This window comes from Lipotes vexillifer, unplaced genomic scaffold, assembly GCF_000442215.2.
Source record: "Lipotes vexillifer unplaced genomic scaffold, Lipotes_vexillifer_v1.1 scaffold1403, whole genome shotgun sequence".
NCBI classification, from domain to species: domain Eukaryota; kingdom Metazoa; phylum Chordata; class Mammalia; order Artiodactyla; family Lipotidae; genus Lipotes; species Lipotes vexillifer.
This window is the reverse complement of record NW_006775845.1, coordinates 21526-42650: the sequence shown is the minus strand read 5'-3', so window position 1 is coordinate 42650 and position 21125 is coordinate 21526. Positions and strand designations below refer to the sequence as shown.

The 21125-nt window shown below is 38.1% G+C and overlaps 1 protein-coding gene across 1 annotated transcript in view; it reads right to left on the bottom strand.

Moving 5' to 3' along the window:
- Positions 1 to 21125, bottom strand: part of ARSK (arylsulfatase family member K) — a 45686-nt gene that overhangs the window by 15769 nt on the left and 8792 nt on the right. Inside the window, exons 3-4 of the mRNA XM_007450226.1 lie at positions 15773 to 15932; positions 1415 to 1697 (exon numbers count right to left, since the gene is read on the bottom strand). Of these exons, the coding sequence (XP_007450288.1) occupies positions 1415 to 1697; positions 15773 to 15932 (443 nt within the window). The remainder of the gene's footprint in view (positions 1 to 1414; positions 1698 to 15772; positions 15933 to 21125) is intronic.

Genomic DNA, 21125 nt, shown 5'->3' with positions numbered 1-21125 from the left:
CAAACTTTCACATTCATATGCTGCTAGTTCTTGAGTCTCTACATCACTATGTAGATTACATATGTGTATCACAGTCAGTGATTGTCATTTCTTTCAAAGTTTGTCTGTGTTTGATCACTGCACATCTTTTATTTAGTACATAAACAGACTGCAAAGTGTGTAGGTATGCTGCCTCCTTGTCTCCCAGTGATAAATCCATGTGATACAAAAATGGATACTCAAAAGAGGAAATTGATCAACAAAGATGAACATACAGTTAAGAAATAAAAGGCAATAACACTGGAAGTAAAATTTGAATCAAAATTTTTTTAAGGATTTTTTTGATGTGGACCATTTTAAAAGTCTTTATTGAATTTGTTATTATATTGCTTCTTTTTTATGTTTTGGTTTTTTGGCCGCAAGGCATGTGGGATCTTAGCTCCCTGACCAGGGATCAAACCCGCACGCCCTGCATTGGAATGCGAAGTCTTGACCAGTGGACCGCCAGGGAGGTCCCTGAATCAAATGTTAACTGGACTTATAGAAGAAATAGCTGACCTGGGAGTGCTGACACTGCCACCATTTGATACACTCAAGATATACAGCCAGAGGAACTTAGTGAAAACATAGATATAAGTGAGGAAGGTCGTTATGAAGAAAAAGATGAACATGTCCTAGAGGAAGTGACACTAGCAAAAATCTTCACATTATAGGAACTCTCAGGAATATATTATGACATTGAAAGTACAAAGGGTAAAATGTTGGAAGGTGATCCCAATTTAGAAAGGAATATGACAATTTCTTGAGACATAGAGAAGATGCTTGCTCTGTATCTTAAGTTACACAATGAGAAGGCAAGCACTGTTCAAACTATTCTTGATTGTTTTTTTTACAAAAAAATTAAAACACTTTAATTCTTAATGTTTCTAGTGTTTTCAATTACAGTGCCTTAAATAAACATTAGTTTTACTATTCTGTCATTTCCCTATACATTTATAACCCAAAAGAAGAGTTTTTAATATTTTGACAAATGTTTTTAGAGTTCTAGAAAAATGGTCATTTTCCCAATTGATCATTAAGATCTCCTTATACAGTTTCAGCTTGCACAGTCATTTTTACGCTCCTGAAGCATGCAAAGTGAGGACTGCCTGGACTCCTAAGAGAATATCTTTTAGTTTAGTTTTTTTTTTTTAATAGACATATTATATGAAAATGTATTCAACTTAGAAGTAGGTTCTGAGTTTTAACACATTATACTTTTGTAAAATTGTCCCTTTAGTTTCTGTCAACCAGTTATTGGTCAAGTTTGATTTAATGTGACTCTGCATTTTCAAATTTTTCTTTAAAAATGATAATAAAAGAAACAGTGAACAAACACCAATAATATACAGATAAAATGTTAGCTTTTACTTCTGAGCCCACACAGTATACCTACTTTTTTAAGCCAATAAAGAGATGTGTGAAATGTTGAAGATCCAAAATGTTCTCCTGAAGATGGTGAAGGATATGGGTGTGGCAAATTTAATCCCAAGTACAGAACAAATGGTTGAGTGTAATTAATTGCTTCCTTTCTTAACCAATTTACTGCTCTCTCTGTATTCTTCCAGTCCCCTTCCATCACTCTTACTTTAGTCTTTTTAGGGACAAGGTTAACCATAGGCCGGCCTTCTTGTCTGAGTAAGAAAGCAACATCTCTTGTCCAGGCTTCCACACGATTGCTGAGGGGGCAAAAAGACAGGTATACTGTAAGGTATTTAAAAAGTTTTAAAAACTGACTAAGCATAAATAAAAGAGAGCAATATGGAAAACAATTTTTAGACTCAGTCATGTAAATGTTCAGACTGACTATCCTAGATCTTATTAAGGTACTGAGCATTGCAAATTCAAAAACCAAGAAAAAAAATAACAAGAATCAAATATTCACCTATGTGTTCTTTAAAACTAAGACATTATTTACAAAGGTTACTTTTTTCTCGTAATAAAATATTTAGTAAAATAAATATTTCAAATTCCTAGTATTTGTTTTGAATTTTTTTAGCATTTTGTCTTTTTTTCTGTCAGAATAAGAGAGAGAGTATTTCTAACCAAAAGCTACAATAATTTCCTCCTATCACTGTATTTATATTTAGAAAAATCTTACCTCCTTACGTGTTTCTGAAGTCTCAGGTTTTACATTGTTTTCAGCTATATCTTTTCTCATTATAAGAACAATTTTGACTATGATTTAAGCTAAGCTAATGGTGATGCAAATTTCTAGATGTATTTTCTTTAGCTGGTAATTTAAAAGCTAAATGATTTGATCAATTAAATTTCTCTAAATATTTTATCTAACTGCTTCATAAGTATGTAGTAGTACCACTACTTTTTCCTCAATAATGTATGTATTTTTTTAACATCTTTATTGGAGTATAATTGCTTTCCAATGCTGTGTTAGTTTCTGATGTATAACAAAGTGAATCAGCTATACATATACATGTATCCCCATATTATGTAAGTATTTTTAGTTGGCATAATTGTTTAGGAAGAACTCTTGGACATTTCTAAGAAGCTTGTTTTTGTGTTTTGGTTGAGGCAGACACCTCTGAAGTGCCCTATCAATTAAGAAAAGAGCTTAAAAAATTCAGATACCCACGTGAAAATAAAGACTATTTTATATTAAAACATAATACTCCATGTAAGGGAAGTTTCAAACCACACAAAATGACTAATGGCTTATAGATGAACTAAGTAGAACTTTTATCTGCCTTTTGAAGACAGGTAAATAAATTTAAGCAACCATAATAAAAATATAATTTTTCATAGTTGATATTCAATATATTTTGATAAAAACAATGAAAACTAGAATCTCAGCAGAATTGCATCTAACAGATTTTAATTAATTCTATCTAGCAAATAGAAAATCCTAAAATCGTAAGTTTTGTAAAATATATCATACAACCAAACAATGTAAATTTTGCTTAAGTCACTGCTGAATGAGAGAACTACATGTGGCTATTATCGGAGCTACTGCAGAGTGAGATGCTAGGGGTTTATCACAGCAGCACTACTTGCGGTAGAGCTCTAGGATTTTGTGATAAGCAGAAATAGGTTACTGAGATTCACACAGGATGTTTAGGAACCAAAGTGCTTTCTTTTCAACAAAGAAGTGTTACGTGGGAAAATATGGCTGAGAAATTATTGCAGGAAGCAAGAAAATTACAAGAAAGCTTGTCATACAACCTAACTAGTTGTCCGGTGTGATATTGTGATTTATAATAAAAAATATACATTTGGTCTTCTTCCCTGATTCTGGTCCAGAGTTCCTGAAATCCTCAGATTTTCTAAGTGAAAGACACAAAGGTGTCTTTTGTTACGTTAATGAGGTTACTTTTGGGCGGGTTGCCAGAACCAAAGGAGAGATTAGAGGGCTGAAACTTTTAGTCCCACTGATCCCCAGGGAAGGAGGAGGCTGGAGAGGGAATGGAAATTGAGTTCAATCACCAGTGGTCAGTGATTTAATCAATCATGCTGCGTAATGAAGCCTCTATAAAACCCAGAAAAGGAGCGGACTGGGGAGGGGTGGGAGAGTGGCACCACCTTAGGTGAGGGTATGGGGAAGCATCATGCCCTTTCCCCATGCATCTCTTCCATTTGGCTGTTCCTGAGTTATAGCCTTTTATAATAAACTGGTAGTCTAGTAAGTGAAATGTTTCACTGAGTTCTGTGAGCCACTCTAGCAAATTAATTGAACCCAAGGAAGAGGTCATGGGACCCTCTGATTTTATAGCTGGTCGGTCAGAATCATAGGTGACAACCTGGACTTGTGATTTGCGTCTGAAGTGGGGCAGTCTTGTAGGACTGAGCCCTTAACCTGTGGAGTTCAGTTGAACTGTAGGACAATCCACTTGGTGTCCAGAGAGTTGGTTGTGTGTGGAAACCACCCCACACAATGGAATTGGGTGCAGAAACCCTAATTGGTGATCAGAGCCTTTACCAGGCTTTGGATTAACTCAGGTATAGACTATTGTTCTGACTGTGCTAACCAAACTACTCAGTTCACCTTACAGTGCAGTCATGAGTGAGTCTAGAACATCTCAAGGAAAGATCTTGCCTTGAAAGATGGCTATATTGAACCCAGATTACCATCTTTTGCCACGGCAATGAGTAAGTGTGATTTCACTTAATCTTTCTGGCAAGGTTATGCCCCTTTCCTTTCTTTTTTTTTTTTTTAATTCTTTGTTTCTGAGTTTCTTTTAGCCCAGGTTGGTTCCCTTAAGGATAAAAAGGCTCAAATCAACTTAATTTTGGCCTGGTCTTACCATTATGGCTAATTTCAAACTTAGTTTCACTTTTGCGCTCTCACTAAATAACACGTGATATACCCTTCTTTCTTAGTGGCATCTTCTTTTGTCTATTCCTGAGTGTGTGGGCTTTTGGCATGATTGCTATAATTGCTGGTAGTGAAGTAGGGTATAACAAATGTTTTCGGCATTACCGGGGCAGCAGAGACAGGATTATGGTTGAAGGTAAAGGTGCCTCTCATAATTTTCCCTTTAAACTCTTTCTGGCTATTCCAAGAATCTTGAGTAAGCTAGATGATCAAGAGGGTAATACTTTGGTTAGCTGACCCATGTTCAAGCATTGTGCCTAAGTGTAAAATAAAATTTACTTCTTTATAACTTAAAAACATTTAGCACTTTTTAGATATTCAATATATATTAATAGTTATAATCAATGATGATTCTCTCTTCTACTCTCACTACTCCCTGGGCCAACCCAATCCTCCTGGGCCATTGTTAAGTGTATGTAGTATAAGCAGTAGGTGCTCCAGGAGCTGCAATTCTCAGCTCAAAGTCCCTTTTCCCAGCCCAAATTTCTCCTGGCCAGTAACACTAATGAGGAAAATAGGGAAAGAGAATGTGAATATGCAACCTCATAGTCGATGACAATTACTGTGACAGAAAGATAACATAAAATTATAATTCTCTCTACTAAACAACCAATGTCTCCATCCCTTTTTTTTCTTTCTTTTTTTTTTTTTTGCGGTACGCGGGCCTCTCACTGTTGTGGCCTCTCCGTTGCGGAGCACAGGCTCCGGACGCGCAGGCTCAGCGGCCATGGCTCACGGGCCCAGCCGCTCCGCGGCATGTGGGATCTTCCCGGACCGGGGCATGAACCCGCGTCCCCTGCATCGGCAGGCGGACTCTCAACCACTGTGCCACCAGGGAAGCCCTCCATCCCTTTTCAACCAGGTCAAACTGTTGCACCAGGAAACATTATCTTTTGACCATGTGCTTAGACCTACTTTGTATTACTGTTCGGTGTTGTCTCCCCCTACCCTCTACCCACCATTACTTGCTATATAACCTCCTCCAAATATAACCTTTCTAATTAGTTGGTCACAGGGGTATTTTGAATAAATTTCTTTCCATTCCATCTCTATGTACTTTGTCTGAAATATTAAGAGTATGGTTTCAATCAGGACAATAAACAAGGGCTGGTATTAATGGGGAGGAACCAAAACTACCTGTGGTTTAGATACTTTGATTCATTGGCTCCTCTCATTATAAATTTACCCTGTTACTTGCAAATAGACACAAACATACACTGTATAGTTTCCTATATGCCAGCATTTCTCAAAGTGTGGCTCAGGGATCTCTGGGAGGTACCCGAGAGGCTTTCAGGAGGTCCACAAGGTCAAAACTATTGTCATAAAGATAGTAAGACATCATTTTTTGACTTTTTCACTCTCATGCTCTCATGAGTGTACAGTGGCAGAGACCACTGTAACGAAGCCTCAGGTGGGAGTTTGGATGTGGAGTACACCTATCTCAAAGGAAATTGTTCTCTATAAACTTAGGCTTCAATGTGTCATTTTGTGCATATATACTAAGTGCCCCTCCTAAGTGGTCCAAGGCTTACTTTACCTCTTTGTAGAAATGTAAGAGAGGCTTCTCTTCTCAAAGGGACACAAAAGTAACCACATGTTTCTGATAAAGGCATTTACAATTGGCTATACCTTGTCTTACCTCTCTCTGAGGTCCAGTTCCTTATATCTTTGCTATTTCAAGCAGCATCAGCATCACCTGAGAGCTTGTTAAATATGCAGAATCTAGAGCCCCATCCCAGACCCACTGAACTGGAAAGGGCACTTAATAAGATGCCCAGGTGATCTGCATGCATGTTACATTTTGAGATGCACCACTCCACATAACAGTGTAAGAATTTTTATGCAAAAAAGCCTCAATTTTTAGAGAAGATCATTAAAATAGCTTCCACAGTAGCTCATGAATAGGAGAACTATTCTACCTTGGATCGATTCCAGAAAACAAGGTGATGGCTAAATGCACTATCCAGCAATCAGCAATTTTATTCTTTTTAAAAGCAAAATCTCCTCCTAATATAAATGGCATGTAAAACTAACATATTAGCAACTAATTATTGCATAAATTTGTATCTAAGCCATTGCTTTGTGGGTTTTCTGTGCCAATGTGCCAAACTCCACTGCTGCAGTATTGGAGACAATCAGCTCACAGGTAGCACCAGGTGAATTTACATAGGGACAATAACATTTGAAAAAGTATCATACATTAAAATTGATGAGAACATAACAGTTTTCTTTCAAAATGAATTAGGAGCCTCGACTTAAACCTTCAGCTTCCTAAGATTACTAAATAATTCAACTATCTCAGACTTTAAGAGTTATGTGCAAATGGATCCCTTTCACACAAAGAATCATTGTTCTCGATGGGACTTTAACAGCTAATGTGTCTCAAATAAGTCTCTTGCATGGAAAAATTACAGTTCTGAATCATGCCCTTGCAAATTTCATTATCGGCCTGATAAATTTGGTAAGAGAAAATGGAATCCATATTCATTCCCATTAAAATGTTCTTTTCTCAAAGCTGAGAAACACACTGTTTTTGAGGGACTCACAAGGCTGTCATCTATCTTTACATATATGATCACTCACAAAAAGTCTGTTTTCATTGAATGAATAACAATAGTTATTCATTCTGTGTCTTATATTTTATTATATATTTATTGTAAATATATGCAATTATATATTATAAAATTATATAATAGTAAATACATTTCAAACAAAAGGTTTGTTTTGCATGAGTGTGCGTGGGGGTACTCAGGGGTTTCATGGACTTCAGGTTATGAACTCCCATTTAGCCATTTCCTAGCCTGCTAGTGAATTCATCACTGTTGGAACATCAATATTTAAAACTTCGAGTTCTAGGTGACAGTGACTGTAGCCCTTAACAGAGTATTTGCTGCAGTTTGGTTTTAAATAAAGGCAGGCTTTTTGATTTAATTCAAGAGAGTTATTGAATGTCTACCATGTACAAGGCATTGTGCTAGGCTGAACCTGAGGTGACTCCCTTAGCTACCAAAATGATACTACCTCCTCATATGCACTCAGGCATAAACTCCTACTACTATACTTTGAAAAATAAAGGCCCATTTGCTACCTTGTGGAAAAAGCAATTGTGATGAAATAGTTTGGTTATGATTATAGCTCTAATGGTTTAGATCACATTGACTTCTTTTACATCACATAAGGGGAAGATTCTTCTTACACTTTTAAAGTAATTTAATATATCAACTTAAGCAACTCTAACATTTAAAATTTTTTGTAAGCTTTTGCTTTTCAGTATTATACAGAAAATACAACCTGGACAAAATGTCATTATATCTGAAAGATAAAGTGGGTGGATTATCCCCCAGTAAATCTTTCATTAGTAATTAACCAAATAGTCACTGCACTGAATATGTTACCATGTCCGTAGCCCTTGCCAAAGAGGTGACCCAGATGACCACACTGTGTAGGATTTAACTCTTCTCCTATCCTGTCCACTGGCCGGGGGTGCACACCCAACCTAAGGACCATATCCTTGGGTCCTTAACCTGGTCAGTGATTATGATGGAGTCTGGGATGAAATATGTGTTGGGCCTATCATCCTTGTTTACAGAATTTGAATTTGGAAAGGAAAAACAGGTAACTGGCAATTACCTAGAATGCAGCTATAAAGTAGAGAATGTCACTAAAAGGAGATGGAGTTTGAGTCAAAAAGCATCATGCAGGTCAAAGTTCTAGTTGGAAATGATGTAGCTGAGAAAAGACCCAGAGAGGAGACAAACAACTCATAAATTATGTTAATGACAGAGAACCAGGATAAAGTTCTCCTAACTCCTGCAACTGAGGTCCTTAGAGTTGTATTAGAATCAGAATTATTGGGCTTCCCTGCTGGGGCAGTGGTTGGGAATCCACCTGCCAATGCAGGGGACATGGGTTTGAACCCTGGTCCGGGAAGATCCCACATGCCGCAGAGCATCTAGGCTCGCAAGCCACAACTACTGAGCCTGCGCTCTAGAGCCCTCGAGCCACAACTACTGAAGCCCGTGCGCCTAGAGCCCGTGCTCCGCAACAAGAGAAGCCACCACAGTGAGAGGCCCGTGCACCGCAACAAAGAGTAGCCCCCGCTCGCTGCAATTACAGAAAGCCCGCGCACAGCAACAAAGACCCAACACAGCCAACAATAAATAAAATAATTTTAAAAAGTTAAAAAAAGAATCAGAATTATTCCCAGTTCCATCTCCTGAGATTAGTATAAGTACAGCCTCTGTTCTTAGACGGATAATCCAAATTCCTTTTCACTGCATAATTAATCTTTTGATAAATCTGCAAATTGTTCCTTTACCTACTAATAGATATTAAGTGTTCAATGTATGTTTCTGAATATATGACTCTACCAAGCCTACGAAGATACATAGTGACTTTTTGGAAATATTTTACCTTAAACCTAATGCAGTGCCTAGTAGGTAGTAAGAGCCTAATAATGATAGATATCATTATTCTCTAGGTCACTTTGATCAAAGAAATTCATTTAAACTGGTTAACTTTCATGGTAATGGGGGTATGAATGACATGTGTGAATTATTTAAAATCTCTTAGGTAACTAAAACTTGGCAAGTTAGCTCAGTGAGTTACTGGACATGGTGCAACTAAGACAGCCAAGTCGTGGATATGACATGTTTTCCAAACCACTTGCCCTTGGTGGGGGGAGCGGGGAGAGGAGGCGGAATTTCCCTTTGTGCCTTTTAATTTTTTTAATCTTTATTGGAGTATAATTGCTTCACAATACTGTGTTAGTTTCTGTTGCACACCAAAGTGAAACAGCCATATGCATACACATGTCCCCATCTCCCCTCCCTCTTGAGCCTCCCTCCCATCCTTCCTGTGCCACCCCACTAGGTCATCTCAAAGCTCTGAGTGGATCTCCTTGTGCTATGCTGCTACTTCCCACCAGCCAACTATTTTACATTCAGTAGTGTATATATGTTAATGCTACTCTCACTTTGCCCCAGCTTCACCCTCCCACCCCACATCCTCAAGTCCATTCTCTATGTCTTACCTCTTTATTCCTGCTCTGCAACTAGGTTCATCAGTACTTTTTTTTTTTTTAGATTCCATTTATATGTGTTAGCATACGGTATTTGGTTTTCTCTTTCTGACTTACTTCACTCTGTATGACAGACTCTAGGTCCATCCACCTCACTACAAATAACTCAATTTCGTTTCTTTTTATGGCTGAGTAATATTCCATTGTATATATGTGCCAGATATTCCTTATCCATTCATCTGTTGAGGACATTTAGGTTGGTTCCATGTCCTGGCTATTGTAAATAGTGCTGCAATGCTTTGTGTGGGTTTTTTGTTTGTTTGTTTTTGTGGTACGCGGGCCTCTCACTGTTGTGGCCTCTCCCGTTGCGGAGCACAGGCTCTGGATGTGCAGGCTTAACGGCCATGGCTCACTGACCTAGCTGCTCCACGGCATGTGGGATCTTCCCGGACCGGGGCACAAACCCGTGTCCCCTGCATCGGCAGGCGGACTCTCAAACACTGCACCACCAGGGAAGCCCTTTTGTGTGGGTTTTAATGAGAGGGGAAATGCCATCGCTCACTACAGAAGCTGAAGGATGAGTGTTAAGCCCTCTCCCTATGACCTCAGACAGCTGGGGAGTAGGCTAGTGACCTAGGCTTGCCCATTTGATACTTAGGTCCTGGGATTCTGAATCTTGAGGGAGTGACACAAAGACATAGGATCATCTGGAGATGAATGAGGCAGCAGTGCCACTAGCAGCAATGTCCTGGCCAGCCTGTTTCTATTGGCATAACTTTGGTGTGCTCTCAGACCTGGAGCCTTACTCCATTCCTGTTTTCTGAATCTAGGTCTCCAGCCTTGTTGACTCTATGAGTTATCTAAGGTGTTTTTCATTCCTTGCTCAGGACTCAGTAGAGTGTAACCCAGTAACCCAGGATCTTAGTGGGTAGTTTCTAACACTAATACTACCTTAGAAATCTTGTCATTTTGGTTAAAGGTATGGTACAGTGTCGGCACAAAACTATCTCTCATTCAAAAAAGGCAAAAAAGTTCATAGTTTTATGCTTTTATGTGGATCAGTATCTTTATCTTTGCATCTACCAGAAAATAGATCCAAAACTGCTAAAAAAAAAAACAAACAATTCATAGAAACAACAGTCAAGCTAAAAATAGAAATAGGTGCTAAACTTTGGGGGATCCAGCAACTTTGTGTAGATATTCTGAGACAGTTTTGCTGTCATAATCCTCCACTTCTTCTGATGCTTGATACCTACAAGTAACTTTACAATACTATCACAAAATAGGATTGACATTTTCTCTAGTGTAAAAGGTACTTTCAAGAGTCTGTAAGAGGTGTCAAGGGAGGGATTTGGACTTACAAAGGCATACTTTCAGAGCTTGAAAAGACTGGACTCTAATAGATTTCGTATACAAAAAAGAAAGTACTGGGTATAACAATGAGAATTCTGAGGAAAAAACATTTTAGTCAAATGAGGCTATAAATGATCTCAGACTAAAACATACATTACAGGAATTTCAGTTTGAAGATTCTTTTTGCAAGTAAAGAGTTTATCAAATCTAAAATGCTATTAATGAAAAATGTACTTTTTTGAAAAATATACACTATTAAGAAAAAACATTGCCAAGAAGACTATAACAATTTTGTGATCAGCAATTTTAAGAGGCATTACAATTTCAGAGATGTTAAATAGTGAAAAAAAAATGTGCACCTTAAAATAGATAAAATATAGTACTTTACAGCCTTTTCTCCCACCCCTTGAAAAAAAATCTCTATGTGTTTGCTTTCTCCTTTAAACAGAACTCACTACATTTTTCCCTATACTGTAATTTTTCTAGACTTTTTTTTAAACCTCCTCTTTTAAACCGTAAGTCACTTTAGCTAGGTCACATCTGGCTAATGCTAATGTTAAATTAAATCAAAAAGTGAAATCTCCACATTATTAGATATCTTTAGGCTCTTCTCAAAATAGATTTGAATAAACTTCCATGAATGGCTAGCACGGGCAAGAGGAGGAGATACACTTCATTATGGGCAGCTAAACATAGTACCTTAAACTTTAGTAACTGAATAGAAAAAAGTCCAAGAATTGTAATGAGAATGTAGACTCAGAGCTATCACTGATGTTTCAAGAAATTGATGTAGGAGTTATGGTAGACAGCATTCTGAAGGTGGCCCCAGCGGCTGCTTCAGCCAAAAATTTGCTAATCATCAGAAACAAGGGTTCTGGAATAATAAAACAAAAACAACAGCAGGCTTTTTCACTATCAGAAGTCATTCTGAGAATGCACTCAGAATAATGCAAGCTGTTTTAGATACTGAACTTCATTAAAAATAATAAGGTATGTATGTGTGGGGTTCTAAAAAAGCTTCTAAAATGACCAGTGGAATGGATGTCTTTCTCCATTATAAGGAAAAGAATAAAATAAACTCCTCCTTAGTATGGAGAAAACTGATCCAAAGGCACGCATGGTCTTAGATTATAAAATAATAGTAGATACGGATGAGATAAACACAGACTTATTCATTAGGCTGCAGAATTGAAAGGGACTCCACGGTTGCTCTTCTAGTTCTGTTGCTCCCTCTTGGTCACTTTGGTTCTAGTTAGGAAGCCCGCGCTTCTGGTCTGGAGGCCAAGGGGACAAGAAGTGTGGTAAGAGCACCCCGTGGGGGCTTCCCTGGTGGCGCAGTGGTTGAGAGCCCGCCTGCCGATGCAGGGGACACGGGTTCGTGCCCCGGTCCGGGAAGATCCCACGTGCCGCGGAGCGGCTGGGCCCGTGAGCCATGGCCGCTGAGCCTGCGCTCCGCAACGGGAGAGGCCACAACAGTGAGAGGCCCGCGTACCGCAAAAACAACAACAACAAAAAAGAGCAGCCCATGATTTGCTGCCCTTTGCTGCTTGCCAAGAAGCTCAAGCCTAAGAGTTTGCCACAGCAATTCTCTAATTTTGGAAGTAGGCTTTTATTTTTCATTTCTTTCAGAGGATTAAATATTGCCTATTGTGACGGGGCTTCAGAAAAACATTAAGCTACATGAATTGAGAACATTTATGACTATAATAGTAGTAAGATGAAATGACGGGGGCTTTGATTTTAGGTTTTAAACTTTTAGCTAGGCAAGATAAGACAGCAGCTTGCTTAAATTCACTCCTGATGTCATTAGAATATAAGTTCCATGAGGCTAGAGATTTTTGTGTTTTGATCACTACTGTGTTCCCATCATCTAAAAATAGTGTTTGGTACACTGTAGGTGGCTCAATATGTATTTTCTGAATCGGTGTTCCATACATATGATTTACCTTTGTAACTTTAGTAAGGATAATCTTACTAAGGATCACCTTACTAAGGATCATCTTAGTATTTTAAGGAATGTTACTTAATGTTTATCTTCTTTAATGTCCTGACCTTAGAAATCTAGTTTTTTAAATGTCTATAAAAAATCAATAGGGCTTCCCTGGTGGCGCAGTGGTTGAGAGTCCGCCTGCCGATGCAGGGGACACGGGTTCGTGCCCCGGTCCGGGAAGATCCCACGTGCCGCGGAGCGGCTGGGCCCGTGAGCCATGGCCGCTGAGCCTGCGCATCCGGAGCCTGTGCTCCGCAACGGGAGAGGCTCCACAACAGTGAGAGGCCCCACAACAGTGAGAGGCCCCACAACAGTGAGAGGCCCGCGTACTGCAAAAAAAAACAAAAACAAAAACAATAACCTCCTAATTCTAAACACTTCCAAATAAACATTTTCTTTGATTTTGTTGATTCTAAAAAAATTGACATACTAGTGTTAAGTGGATCTGATCCCTTAGAGTATGGGAGAATAAACTTAAGATTCAAAATGTCGGCAATGACTTTCAGTGTGACAGTCCTAAGGCCATGCTGATGAGTACAAAGTTTTTAGCTTGAGATCATGGTGTCTCAACCTCTGCATTATTGACATTTTCAGCTTGATAATTCTTTGTCTGGGGAAGGGGGTGCTGTCCTGTGCATTGTGGATTGTTTAGCAGCAACCCTGGCCTCTACCGTCTAGATGGCAGCAGTATTCCCCCTGTGGTGTCAACCAAAAATGTCTCCAGACACTGTCAAAAGTCTTGTGGGGGTCAAAATTGCCCTTGATAGAGAACCACTGTTTGAGATATTGGAGATATGATGACAAAAGTTTTACCCAATAGGGAAAATGATCGAAACACCATATGGATTAAGTACACGTTTCCTTTCAATTGCTAAGAAGATACAGAAAATCTGAACCTAATCAGACCTATTATGAGCACAATACCTATAATGTGAGGGGGCAGATGAATATCAGGACTTTATAAACCACATAACTGTACTCCACTGGAGTCACAGAACTTCAGAAAGGAAGAATCTTTAGAGTCATCTAGAGTAAGCTCATTTGATGAAATTGGGATCCTGAGTAGATAAATAACTTGCCCTGGTCTTATAGTTGTTAGTAAGTGGCATTTAAAAAAAATAAATTTATTTTTTATTCATTATTTTTGGCTGTGCTGGGTCTTTGTTGCTGTGCGTGGGCTTTCTCTAGTTGCAGAGAGTGGGGGCTACTCTTCGTTGTGGTGCGCAAGCTTATTGCAGTGGCTTCTCTTGTTGTGGAGCACAGGCTCTAGAGCGCACAGGCTTCAGTAGATGCGGCACGTGGGCTCAGTAGTTGTGGCTCACAGGCTTAGTTGCTCCGCAGCATGTGGGATCTTCCCGGATCAGGGCTTGAACCCATGTCCCCTGCATTGGCAGGTGGATTCTTAACCACTGCACCACCAGGGAAGCCGGTAAGTGGCATCTTAATGAGTAGTACCACCAGCACTTGTTTAACAGTTGCCTGGAAGAAACAAGCGTGTAGCCCTTAAAGTTCCCAGTCTGGTGTAGTATAGTATATATGGTAAGGGACACACAGCTGGACTAGTGTCCTTAAACTGGTAAAAGCAGAAAGCATCATTTGATGTTGAAAAAAATACAGATGGAGAATTATAGTAGTAAACTAAAGGGACTTGTAATTCTGGCTGAAAATATAAACAGGTTCAAAAATGGCTAATTTCAGTGGTAAAGGTAGCTCAAAGTTATAAAAACGTGTTTTGAGAGTCAGTCTATCAAAAACATTGAATGCATCTATTTGATATTGAGAGACCTTTTTTTTTTTCTGAGACCCATCTTTAAACTTGCACAGAAAAATCTGAAAGATAACGTGCTGTAATTCATATAACCTTTGCAGACATGCTATTAACAGCAGCCTTGACCTATCTGTCAGTCAAATGACTATGTGGGTACCTATAGCACTAATACAAATAGTCTTGATAGCTTATTTAAGCTTCCTAAGCTCAGGTGAGACAGTAAGTAAAGTGAAAATATGCTACAGCAATTATTATACTGAAAACCATCTTTGATTTCCCAAATGTCAACGTTTAAGTGGCTCTTTTCCTTTTAACCCAGGTGAGATAGAATATCAATGTTTATCAAATAATAAGTTATAACTTTTTATTCCATTCATTCATTCATTAAACAAATATTTAATTGTGTACCTACAATGTACAGGCACTACGTTGGCAGTGGGAATAAAGTAGTGAGAAAGAGAAACAGGGTCTGTGCCCGCCAAGAATTATTATCCCACTGAGGAATAAAACTTAGATCATATTTTAACCACCTCACACAGAGAGTGATAGTGATATGCGATACAAGGCATTCAACCTTAGATTCTTTTCATTATTGGACTGACTGAGAAAACAAAGAAAGAAAACAATTTCAAATAGGATAATATGAATAGTTGTATCTTACTTTGGATTAACCTTACTTTCCAAAAAAGTAGAAGGATTTTAAAGAGAAACTGGTGAAACTTTGTGAAATTAGCACATATTATTTCATTTAATGCTCACAACAAAGAAATTAAACTTCAGTTAGCTTAGATAATATTCCCAAGATTATACTACAAGTTAGTAGTAAACAGAGAAACTAGTATTCAAAAGTAGGCAATCTGATTCTAGATCTCTACTCTTATCCCCTATGCTTAGTTGCCTAATTTTTGAGGACTGAGTAAAATGAAAGAAAAAAAAGTTACAATAGAATAAAGTTGGGGAGAACTGAAAAAAGCAAGTAGCAAGGAGATTATGGTCTTTAGAACAAACTGTAAGGTGAGTAATAAAGTAGCCATTGTATAACTAAATCAAAATAAATCATGGACTAAAGAATTTTATAGACCTTTAATGTTTAAGAAAAACAAAATTACTAGCATATAATTTCAATATTTTAAGAAGATTAAAGAAAGCTAAAGATTTAGCCAAATTAACACAATCTAGGGATTAAGAGATTTACATTCACCTTTGTGGAGAAATAAAAGAAGTCAAAAAGGGTACATGTATGTATTATAGCAGTGGGCTGCCTGTTAGAATCATTTTTATTTTATTTTTTACCTGATGGAGTGATGTCCTGAAACATAGTCCAGTTTTCCAAATTTTTGTGTTCGGTAGCCATGCTTCTCCATGACATCCATCCATGTTGTATAATTTGGATCTAAGCCCTTAAAGTTATTCCAAGATTCTGTTAAGTGAGTGAAGAGGCCACTCCACATTGCTGGGGGAAAAAAATGGGATCAGTGTAAATAAAGCTTAACAATTCGTTTTAATGATTAAGACAATTATACCGAGAGAAAAGAGACTGACTACTAGTTTAGAGCTTGTGCTCTGCAACAAGATATATCTGCAGTAAGTGTTTTACCTAACATTTTTGATTGTTACCTCGTTTTATCAAGGGGAAAAATGAAATGAATTACTATTTCCATTTTACAGGTGAGTCTCTAAGGCTTGCAGCAGTGGTCCCCAACCTTTTTGGCCCAGTTTCGTGGAAGACAGTTCTTCTGCAGACTGGGGAGGGGGGATGGTTTGGGGATGATTCAAGTGCATTACATTTATTGTGTACTTTATTTCTATTATTTCTGTTTCTATTATTATTACATTGTAATATATAATGAAATAATTATACAACTCACCATAATGCAGAATCAGTGGGAACCCTGAGCTTGTTTTCACTTGCCATTCACTGCTAGGGTTTTGATATGTCTTCAAGCAATTGATTTATTATGGTCTCTGTTTAGTCAAACCTATCTGCTAATGATAATCTGCATTTGCAGCCACTCCCCAGCACTAGCATCACCGCCTCAGCTCCACTTCAGATCATCAGGCATTAGATTCTCATAAGGATTGCTCAACCTAGACCCCTCACATGCACAGTTCACAGTAGGGCTCACACTCCTATGAGAATCTAATGCAGCTGCTGATCTGACAGGAGGCGGAGCTCAGGTGGTAATGCGAGCGATGGGGGGTGGCTGTAAATACAGATGAAGCTTCGCTTGCTCATCCGCCACTCACCTGCTGTGCAGCCCAGTTCCTAACAGGCCACAGACCGGTACCGGTTGGGGACCCCTGGCTTACAGGTTAAGTTGTTTAGGTAAATAAATGGAATTAAATATAAAGCTTGTCTGACTTGAGTCATAAAAATAATCACTAAGTATTTGTTGGTTAATTTTCCAAGTTGGTCAAATGAAGTACAGATCTCATTTCCCAAAAATCCTCAAGGCTTTTCCCTATTTCTTGTCTATATACTGGCTTGCCACAAAAAACTTACGTGTTCTATGTTTTCTCTCTCATTTTCTACAGCTATCATTGTTTAGTCAATAAATCTTTTTTTTTCCCAAATATTAATATACCTAAAGGGAGAAATAGATAGTAATACAATAATAGTAGGGGACTTCAACAGCAGATAGATCTTCCAGACAGAAAACCAATAAGGAAACACTGGACTTAACCTACATGTTAGAACAGATGGAATTAAGGTTTTCAGTACATTCCATCCAAAAGCAAAAGAAAGTACATTCTTTTCAAGTGCACATGGAACATTCTCCAGGAAGATCATATGTTAGGACACAAAACAAGTCTTCATAAATTTAAAAAGACTGAAGTCATATCAAGCATCTTTTCTGACCACAATGATATGAAACTAGAATCAGTTATAAGAAGAAAACTGGAAAATTGACAAATATATGGAGTTTAAACAACATGTTCCTGAACAACCAATGGGCCAAAGAAGAAATCAAAAGAGAGGTCAAAAAATATCTTGAGACAAATGAAAATAGAAATACAACATAGCAAAACAAATGGCATGCAGAAAAAGCAGTTCTAAGAGGGAAGTTCACAACTTTAAGTGCCTACATTATAAAAAAGAAATAGCTGAAATAAACAACCTAACTTTATATCTCCAGGATCTAGGAAAAGATGAACAAACTAAGCCCAACATTAGTAGAAGAAAGGAAATAACAAAAATCAGAGTGGAAATAAATAGAGACTAAAAAGACAATAGAAAAGATCAATAAAACTAAGAGTTGTTGGGGCTTCCCTTGTGGTAAAGAATCCGCCTTACAATGCAGGGGATGCGGTTTTGATCCCTGGTCAGAGAACTAAGATCCCACATGCTGTGGGGCAGCTAAGCCCGTGCGCCACAACTACTGAGCTCGTGTACCTCAATGAGAGAGCCTGCATGCCGCAAACTATAGAGCCCATGCACCCTGGATCCCGTACGCCACAACCAGAGAGAGAAAATCCTGCACACCACAACTAGAGAGAAGCCCGCATGCCACGACAAAGAGTTCGTGCCACAACGAAAATCCCACACGCCTCCAGTGAAGACACCACGTGCCACAACTAAGACGCAGCCAAACAAACAAACAAAAAAAACTAAGAGTTGTTTTTTCTTAAATAAAATGGACAAATCCTTAGTTAGACTTTCCAAGAAAAAAACAAGGGGACTCAAATAAAATTAGGAATTAAAGAGGAGACATTACAACTGATACCGCAGAGGATCATAAGGGACTAACTACAATAAGACAAAGGATCATAAGAGACTAACTACCATGAACAATTATACTAACAAATTGGAAGAATTGGATACGTTCCTAGAAATGTAAAACCTACCAAGATCGAATCATGAAGAAATAGAAAAGCTGAACAGACCAGTTATGAGTAAGGAGATTGAATCGGTAATCAAAAACCTCCCAATGAAGAAATGTCCAGGACCAGATGGCTTCACTGGTGCATTCTATCAAACATTTAAAGCAGAATTAAAACTAATCCTTCTGGAGCTTCCCTGGTGGTGCAGTGGTTAAGAATCCGCCTGCCAATGCAGGGGACGTGGATTCGATCCCTGATCCAGGAAGATCCCACATGCCGCGGAGCAACTAAGCCTGTGCTCCACAACTACTGAGCCTGCGCTCTAGAGCCCATGAGCCACAACTACTGAAGCCTGTGTGCCTAGAGCCCGTGCTCCTCAACAAGAGAAGCCACCACAATGAGAAGCCTGCGCACCTCAACGAAGAGTAACCCCTGCTGGACGCAACTAGAGAAAGCCCACATGCAGCAATGAAGACCCAACACAGCCAAAAATAAATTAATTAAATAAATAAATTTTTTAAAAAAGAATAAGCCAAAGAGGTACATTTAAAAAAGAAAACAATCCTTCTCAAACTCTTCCAGAAAAGAGAAGATGAGGAAACATTTCCAAACTCATGAGGCCAGCAATACCATGATAGCAAAACAAGACAAGGACACTACAAGAAAAGGAAAATTATAGGCCAAGATCTCTGATGAACATAGATGCAAAAATTCTCAACAAAATATTAGCAAACCTAATTTAACAGTACTTTGAAAGAATCGTACTTCATGATCAATTGGGATTTACTCCAGGAAGGCAAAGATGGTTCAACATCTGCAAATCTATCAATGTGATATACCACATTAGCAAAATGAGGGATTAAAAAAAAATATGATCATCTCAATAGATGCAGAAAAATCCTTTGACAAATTTCAGCATTCATTCATGTGGGATGAATTGAGAGATTAGGATTGACATATATACACTACCATGTGTAAAAAAGATAGCTAGTGGGAACCTGCTGTATAGCACAGGGAGCTCAGCTCAGTGCTCTGTGATGATGTAGATGGGTGGGATGGGGGAGGAGTGGGAGGGAGGTCCAAGAGGGAGGGGATATATGTATACATATAGCTGATTCACTTCCTTGTACAGCAGAAACTAACACAACATTGTAAAGCAACTATACTCCAATTAAAAAAAACCTCTTGACAAACTGGGTATAGAAGGAATATATAGAAGCCCACAGCTAACATCATATTCAATGGTAAAAAGCTAAAAGTTTTTCCTCTAAGATCAGGAACGAGACAGGGGTGCTCACTCTCAGCACTCTTATTCAACACAGGTCTAGAAATCCTAGCCTGAGCAGTTAAGCAAGAAAAAGAAATAAAAGGCATCCAAATCAGAAAAGAATAAGTAAAATTGTCCCTATTTGCAGAAACATGATATTATATATAGAAAACCATAAAGACTTTACCAAAAAACTGTTAGAACTAATCAATACGTTCAGTAAAGTTGCAGGATATAAAATCAATATGCAAAAAGCAGTTGCATTTCTATATACTAATGGTGAACTATCAGAAAAAAATTACCCAAAAAATGCATTTACAATTGTATAAAAAAGAATAAAATACTAACGAATAAATGTAACCAAGGAGATGACAGATCTGTACACTAAAAACTTTAAGACACTGATGACAGAAACTGAAGAAGATACAAGTAAATGAAAAAATAGAAAGCAAAGATGAGGAACCCGTCAGTAGCAAATGTGTGATTACTTATGTGTATGAACCTAGATTGCTGATTGAGACCAAATGAAATTTTTAGTGAAGAGATGTTGCATCTTAGTGTATTTGCTGTGTCTTATCTGATCTATCACCGTGTCTACCTGTGTGCCTTTATAATTCAGTATAAGCATCCCTTCAGTACTTTAGCCTCCTCTGCTTTGTGCAGATAGAGTATGGAGTTTTTCTTTATGTTATCTCATTCCACTTGCTCAATAAAGAATAAAAAATTAACAGAACTTCATACCTGCTTTCATTAATTGTTATAATTATTTCCTAAAATGTGTTTCAGATTCTGAAAACCTGGTGATCAGGCAGATAGCAGGTCCTTACTGACTGTGGGTTGACTATGGCATTTATCATGTGTTCAGCAGTTATGTTGCTCTTGGGGACACAAGTGTTAATAAGGCCCCAGTGTTTGCAGCTTAGCTTTGGTAGTTACCTCATTGTTGGTTTTTTGGGAGGTAGCATTATGACTGTATATTGGGGACAGATTGCCAGAAGTGTTATGTGGATGCACATAAGCCTAATCTGACTGGTTCAACTCATGGAAATGTTCTTATTTTCTCTAGAATATGGTGTATACCTTAAACTAATACAGTGTTATATGTCAATTACATCTCAGTAAAACTGGAAAGAAATCCCTTTCCTTTTCCCTTTTCTGTGTACACACATGGCAGGGTTGAATCCTTTTCTCATCTAACAAAATGCTTTCTTTTTAGGAGTGGAATGGGGCATTACCTGGCTTTGAATCCCAATGATGCTAGTTACTGAGTGACCTTTGATAAGTTATTTAACCTTTCAGTACTTTAGTTTTCATCTGCAAAATGGGGATAATAACAATATCTACTTTGTGAAAATGTGGGGAATTATATAAATTAAGACATGTAAGGCAGTTATATTGCCAGGCACATAGTAAGAATGCAATAAATGTTAGTTTTTATTACTATTATTCCTTCTCTTTGTTCAAACTCTCCAAAATATACTTCTTCCAGAAAAAGCATCACCTAACATTTTTGAAACCTTTAGAGTTCATTGAGCACTTTTTAAAATCCATTATCTC